The 7,792-nt window shown below is 36.8% G+C and overlaps 1 protein-coding gene across 2 annotated transcripts; it reads right to left on the minus strand.

The window, feature by feature from the left end:
* Positions 1–3,121: 3,121 nt before the first annotated feature.
* On the minus strand, positions 3,122–5,517 carry LOC113287957 (transcription factor MYB97-like). Of its 2 annotated transcripts, none has more exons than XM_026536854.1 (4): positions 5,217–5,517; positions 4,687–5,125; positions 3,796–4,606; positions 3,122–3,605 (listed from the first exon to the last, which is right to left on the minus strand). In XM_026536854.1, the coding sequence occupies exons 2-4, from the start codon at positions 5,017–5,019 to the stop codon at positions 3,292–3,294; spliced, it is 1,458 nt and encodes a 485-aa protein (XP_026392639.1). In that variant the 5' UTR covers positions 5,020–5,125; positions 5,217–5,517; the 3' UTR covers positions 3,122–3,291. The 2 variants fall into 2 exon arrangements, with proteins under 2 accessions (XP_026392639.1, XP_026392638.1); XM_026536853.1 differs by having other exon boundaries at positions 4,687–5,123; positions 5,203–5,517.
* Between the last annotated feature and the right edge of the window lie 2,275 nt (positions 5,518–7,792).

Below are 7,792 nucleotides of genomic sequence, written 5' to 3' on the forward strand. Positions count from 1 at the left end.
ATTGGACGGCGTAGATCGCATCTCGAATGATCGAAGAAGCACCAAAGTATTCATTAGAGGCCCAACTCCTTCCTTGGTCGATCGGCCTACTCGCGACAAGCCCTTAATGCATCAAGTCGTTCGATCGAACTAGGGAAGACGCGACCGTTTTAAAACCTAATTGGTGTTTGCGGCAATATGTTACCGCCGCAAATCGATCACGACCATCCATCTTCGCCAGCCAAATCGAGTGGTTTAGATATAATTTTTAAGTGCCTCAGGAGATACCATCACGCTCACCGGCAACCCAGCTTTGCACAAGTTCGATCGACCTTCTCGAACTGACACGCAGCGCCTCAATTCGCTCTCCCAAAAGGGGGTTAGCCACGCAGCCCCTAAAACCCTAAAAATCGCGTCAATGACAGTGGACAACTGCTGCCTAAAGAAACTGATCGATTTTATCATTTTTTTGAAAAATATTGGATGATGATTAATGATAAATAAATCAGTAGCTTATTTAATCCAAAAGTCATCTAACCAAAGCCAATAAGGTCAGACCTAGGTACATATATTGTGGAAGGAAAATGGTCTCACATTGCTAATATCCCTTTAATTAAATTAAATATATAATATGGAAGGGCCTCTCCACTCATTGCCAATTGGTTTTGAGTTGGATGCCCGCAGACTTTAACATGGTATCAGAACTAGGACCGTATGCGGGGTGTAGGCCCGTCTTTGGATATTATTATTCGTGATCGATTTGTTACTTGTGCACTCATGACCCGACTTTGGTCATTACGTACGTAGGTCCACGTGTTAGGCTGAGTTACTGTCCTTACATGTGAGGGGGAGTGTGGAAGGACAATAGTCCCACGTTACTAATATTCCCTTAATTAACTTAAATATAATATGAAAGGCCTCTCCATTCATTGCCAATTAGTTTTGAGTTGGATGCCCGCAGACTTCAACATATATTGATCTCTATCTTTGTTACAAAAGAACCATTACACCAAGCACTTAAGGAGGCAAACAAGGCCCCCAACCACATAACATATGTTGACCTCTATTTTGTTACAAAAGAACCATTACACCAAGGACTTAAGGAGGCAAACAAGGCCCCTAACAACATAAACAAATACGAAATCATATGGCCCTTAACTAGAAAACGAGAACCATAATCAAGCGTCACTGCAAAATAATAACTGGGTACCATTATGGGAAGGTATGACGTGCCAGGCAAGTGGCGCACAATGATTGCGCGTTACAGTGTTGTAGGCCAAGTCGGTGTGCAACAATGATTGCGCGAATACTGCATAGACTGTCAAGTGCTAAGAATGGCATAACCATGCAGGAACAGTGAAGCGCAAAGGTAGTGCTACACTGTAAAGACATTTGGCTAAGTAATGAATTTTATTTGCCGATACAATGAAGCTTCATTGAGGGAAAGGCAAGATGCAACATGCGATGTTGGCATTAAGGCATATCCATGGAATTGAGTTGGCCCAAACTCAAGGATGGTGCAAGAAGGTAGAATAGGACAACAGTTGGTCTATGGCATTAGTTCAAGGAAGGGCCAAATCTTGAACAATGCAAACAAGCTAGCAATGCAAGAGTGGCATTGTTATTGTCAAACAAATTGGTTGAGTAAAGCAAGAATAACGCATATGAGCATATGAAACATATTGGCATCAGTTGGAAATCATGTTGGCATGAATTTGGATTAACTAAGGCATTTTAGAAAGTTCGGATTAGGGCCATATGCAGTGGTGCACAAAACTGGCGTAAAAGTGGCGCATCATAGCTCAAGTGTTGGTTATTGGCTTTGCGAGCATGCCAATAAAGTGAGACAAGTTGAAACGGTTATAAATTGAGTTTATAGCCTTATTTAGAGTGTCCACAACCGTTTGGGACAGGTGTGGCGTGATTTGGCACAAGTTGGGAAAGGCTTGTCAGTTATGCACACTTTAGGCGGTTATGGAACTACCTTATCGGACACATGGTTGTTCCATGCATGTACAAATATTGTACACGGTTTTGTCCCTTGTAAACGCTGTATAAATAGTGTAGAGATATTAGAAAATCAGTAGGTTTTACATAGAAGAGAGTTCTTATGTTTTGAGAAATAAGGCATTCACCAAGAGGGTGAATGGCCTGTTTTGGTCCATGTGATGACCAAGTTTTGTAATCTTACTTTAGTGTAATAAAACGGGTTTGTTGCAGTATTCTTTGTGTTCATTGTGTTGCTGATTTGTGAGAATTTTAAGTACATGGCAGAACCTCTTATGCTTATGGGAGCACGAAGAGTTAGAGAGAAAGAAGAAAAGACTTCCGTTGTGCAAAGCCTTTAGAATGAAGGCAGATGTATACTTTGATGCAAGTATACAAGGCAGAGTGATTGTGGGTGAAGTTGATTCACTGAACCGCATTCATTGCCGGTCATGTCCCATAAAAAATTTAGGCGATTAAATGGGCATGTGACAGAAGGGCAAGGCGATGATTATTATGTATGAAAGGATGAATTAGTGGATGGTGCGAACTAAAATTAAAATGCAAATTTTACCTCTCCATTTGTGTTCATGCATTTCCTATGAGTGCACGTCCACTGCAAAGTGAAAACAGCTAAACATAACATATTAATGAGCCTTCCATTTCAAGTCCCAAAATGTTAATGTTAACCTCTTCTCTGGGACTATATCACAATATCGAGGGAAAAAGATGCGGTTACCGGGGAGAGGGGTGGTGGTGGTGGAAGTACTGGTTTTCAAAAACCCTATGTTCTCTAGTCTAGCTAATAATAGAGAAACATAAATATCCAGCTCAAAAAGCCTTAAATAGCTTTTCTGAATTTTTCTTGTGCTACTTTCCAAAATTAGAAAAGCTAAGGATAGCATCAAGACAACTAAACTAGGCGAGATTCTGCCACCAAAAAAATAAGGGCGAGATTCCGGAGCAAAATTGTGGGTGTGAGCTTATGATGTGTTTGATCATGTATGGTAAATGAATTAACAAATTCTAGCCGACCAAATTTAGATTGATATATATATAATTAAACTTCTGTAATTAGTATTATCAAGGATTAATCGTACTGCACAATCCCGAATTGCCATTTGAGTACTCTAGCACTATAGCCATGTTGAGCTAATTTGCTAAATGCAGAACTATATATATTATCTGTCCAAATATGTTTATAAAGAAACAGCGTTCACAAGTATAAACTTAAGAAACCAAAAAAAAAAAACCTTCAACAGTTCAGTGCTTATAAGCCCACCGATAAAATCACATAATGCCCATAATGAAGAGATACATTCATCCTTAACACATTTCAGGCAAGTTGTTCCAACCACCAGTAGTCCAGTCATGGCTCATAGACATGGTGGTGTTGGTTGTCGTTGTGTTGGTGGTGTTTGTGGTCGTCGTGTTTATGGTCGAAGGTAACTGCTGCGTATCTAAGCCAGTATCTTCATCTGTTACTCCTGATGACTGTCCATTTGAAATCTCACCACCATCATTATAGAAGTCAGAAACTAACATTGCTGATGGCATTATATCTAGAAGATTCGACAAATCATCGTCTTCTTCAACTGCTGAATTTAGCTCTATATCTGTTGGTTGTTTTCTCTTTTCTCCTGAAAAAATATCATTATGGAAGTTAATTATGAATCCCACACTTGAGTGTTAAATAATATGGTACGTGTTTAATAGACAGACTTGTGTAATAACTAATGTGACGAATGGCAAATATCAGCAAATGTGGTGTAAGCTAAAATTAAGTAAGAATTTGTAAATCATATACAAGAAACCGAAGTATATACTTACCGACAGATGAATGGTTAGGGCTAGAATCATTCCACTCTTGTCCTCCTAGCGATCCTAATGGGGGTGTACCATTACTACTTGGAACATCTCCAACTAATGCATCATCATGATTCTTGCATTTATCTTCTTGCTCAGACGACAATCCTTCTCTTTTCATATCTTCCCCATTACCCATAGCCTGCGCTTCTTGAATCAATGCATCTAATAATCCACTATTGCTTCGTATTGATAAACTATCATTAATCTGATATTCAGCATCCGAGGCTGGTTGTGACAATTGGTTTGAAGGGAGCTCTAATTTCGTGGAGAAATCTGGAGCCAATGTTCTCGTGGAATCGTATTGGTTTTGCATAATAGTTTTCTGTTGATTAAGATCATAATTCCCAAGATTGAACTGAATTGAAGGAGGTGGTAACAACTGACTAGATAAATTCTGATTAAACAAAGACGTCGAATTAGAATAAGAATGAGCGAAACCATAGTTGTTGTCACCTCTAAAACGCTTGAAACCATTAACGGGTGTTGATATAAAATGAGCAGTATTCTGCTGAGCAGGATAAGATGTAGCTGATGAAAGATTCAGAGGTTCAAAAAGCGAAAGTGGAGTCCCAAAATTCTGTTTTTGTTGCTGAGATGAAGAGAAATTTGATAAGTTGTGAGGAGGTTGTGAGAGATAAGATTGGTTATGGTGGAACGTCGCTGTCCCTTGTTTATGGATATCATTCGGATATAATGGTAACCCGGCTCGTTGCCGTCGCTTAACTCTCGTGTTCCAGTAATTCTTTATCTCATTATCTGTTCTTCCCGGTAACTACATGAACAAAAACATAATTGATCACCAAACAGGAGAAAGAATTACAATTGAGAAAAAGATTGATCACGTAAACCCACCTGTGCAGCCATACGTGCCCATTTATTGCCAAGTTTAGAGTGAAGTTCAAGAATGAGACGTTCTTCATCAGGTGTAAAAGATCCTTTCTTTAAATTAGGTCTTAAATGATTAGCCCAACGAAGCCTACAACTCTTACCACATCTAGACAAACCTGAATTCTTCTGAACAGCATTCCAATTGCCTTCTCCGTGTTTATTTACATATTCTATCAAAATGGAATCCTCTGTGGCGGTCCATGGCCCTTTCTTTAATGCAACACCACCACCACCACCACCAGATGATGCATCATCACTCAATGCCGTTGAGTTACTATGTTTGTTGTTTGTCATCATTTATCTCTTTTCTTTTCCTTTTTCACATACAATAATGTTTCAATCACCCTTTTGTTATTAGTTTATCGATTTTAGATTGTTTAAGATTGAGAACCAAAGATGATTTCTCTCCTCTTTCTCTCTCTCTAAGTGCGAAAAATACGAGAGAAAAAGGAGAGAAATGTTGAGAGATGTATAAAGAATTTCTCTATGGATTCCTCTGTTTGTATTGATTCTTTGTTTTCGAAATGAAAAATGAGGTGGAAAAATATGGGGAGGAAGAACAGAAAGTTATTTCAGGAGAGAAAACATGTGTTAGAAATGCAGAGAAAGAGATAAAAGGAATTTAGAGGGTAAAGGATCAGAAAAATTTGAATTTCAGAGGAGAGACCTCAAGAAATGAAATTGTGATTTGGGAGAGAAAAAGAAAAGAGAAATGTTACGTGGGGCCGGAAGGGTGACGGTGGGAGACTCTAAGGGACCCACGAGACAGAAATGGGGATGACGTGGGACCAACAAATGGGAAGAAGGGTAGAGAGAGGGTTTTAGGATTTTTTATTTTTTCCTTTGGGAAAAAAGCAGCAGACGAAGAGGAAAGCAATTTAGAGGTGAGAGCTTTATTTTCGGTCCGGGTACTACTCCAATGCATGCTACGTGTTTTCGAATTCCCTCTTCTACGCGTTTCCTTCCTCGATCTGTCCTTTAGTTTTATTACGTGACATACTCAAATGCCAAATGTGTCATAACTCATAAGACATTGGTTGCTCATCCTATCGAGAAAATTCCAATCAGGTGGAAACTTGTCGAGAACAACTACGGTTTACGTTCTTTTTTTAAAGCGAGTAAAGTTTCTCCGGAGATGAGCAAACTTTAGAGCAGATACTCTAACTTCCAATGGAAGTACTTGACCAAATAATACAGCAGGTGATACCTTCCGCAAAAAAGAGAAGCCACATTAATCATGGTATTATGGGTAGGTCGCAAACATATAGGGAGTTCCAGCCTTCAACTACAAAACTCAGACATTGAAGTTTAATCTATTTAGGTCCCCAACTGGAACAACTTAGTCCAAGAAAATTTGCTTTACGTTTCAGAGCGATCATGTTTTTTCAGAGAAAACTCGATCATTACGTTCTTTCCATATTAACTATGCGGACATGAGTAATTTTATATTATTTTTTGTAAATGAAGACTCTTCGAAAGAATGATGCCAAATTAAATTTTTTTTTAGGCATTCTATGGTTTCAAATAATCGTTGGAGGAAAAGCAGGAAAGAGAGGTTTCCATAGGAAAAATAGATAACATAATCTAACAAGGAGTTAGTCAATTGGGATTTTTAGAGATATTGAAAGAATTTTTTTTTATAAGAGATTTGGGAAGATTCTCTATAAGTCTATTTTATTTATGGGGACTTTTTGAGTGATTTTTAGGAAATTTTAGGCGGTCGTTGAGACAAAAATACATAGGAATTTTACCTTACATATGTCAAATAAGAAGAAAAAAAATTCAAAAATTATGTATAAAATTAAAATATAATAAGTAATTCATAAATTTTAATACAAAAAAAAGTAAGAATATAATCAATGAAAAATATAATAAATTTACGCGTGTCTAATAGAACTTGTGACTATTTTGTCAGCCGAAACCAAATTGAACACGAACATAATGCATGGGTTGAGATCTCGCATAATAGGTTTTTTTCGGAAAATGGGTCATTTGTCCAAATATTTTTAAAACATGGTTCTAATGGACGAGTAAAAATTAGTTTGGGCGAAATGGACACCAAAAAAATGGCAAGAATGAAACTGGATTCATTCTGGCTTAAACTTAAAAAAGAGTGAGGATGAAACTGGATGCATCATGATATAAACTAAAAATAAGATAAAGTATTTGAAAATGTGTATGATGAAACTGTTTACATCCTGGCTATTTCTTAATTTTCATCCATTTGAACAATATCAAATTTTACATGTCTTTTTCGCTCAGGAATTGTCGTTATTGGGTTAATTGACTAATTTTGTGTTGCACAAAATTGGTTAAAAAGACCAAAATCAACAATTTCGGGGTGAAAAAGACATGTAAAATTTGATACTGTTTAAATGGACGAGAATGTAAAAATAGCAAGGATGTGAACAATTTCACCCTACCCATTTTCAAATGCTTTTTCTTATTTTTAATTTACATCAGGATGCATCCAGTTTCATCCTCGCTCTTTTTAAAGTTTAAGCCAGGATGAGTCCAGTTTCATTCTTGCTATTTTTTGTGTGTCTATTTCACCCATACTTATTTTTACTCGTCCATTAGAACCATGTTTTAAAAATGTTCGGACAAATGATCCATTTTCCGTTTTTTTTTATACGCATGGAGTTTATTATAGCTTATTTGTTTATTATTATTTCTTTATTGCTTATTTATTTTATTTTAAAAAAAAATGTTTATATATTTTTTAATTATTGTTTTTTTCAACATTTTAAAACATTAATGAAACAATATATTTGTTAAAACTTATACAAAGCCTTTAGTTGGTAACCTAGCAACAAGCTAGGCTTCAACACCTCTTTGAATATCCTAAATTCTCTCCAAATATCACCTATTTTGGAGAGACTTTGTTTGAGCCTTTTATGGTATATTTTCACTTAAAAGTCTCTAGAAATCCAAAAATCCAATAACAAAGAATCCTAAAGATTTTCAGAAAGTCACTATCCAATAACAGAGAATTCTAAAGATATTCAGAAAGTCACTATCTAGTAATAGAAACTCTGAAATATTTACAAAGACTCCCTATCGACTAACA

The sequence above is a fragment of the Papaver somniferum genome, chromosome 6 (genome assembly GCF_003573695.1).
Source record: "Papaver somniferum cultivar HN1 chromosome 6, ASM357369v1, whole genome shotgun sequence".
Classification (NCBI taxonomy): Eukaryota; Viridiplantae; Streptophyta; class Magnoliopsida; order Ranunculales; family Papaveraceae; genus Papaver; species Papaver somniferum.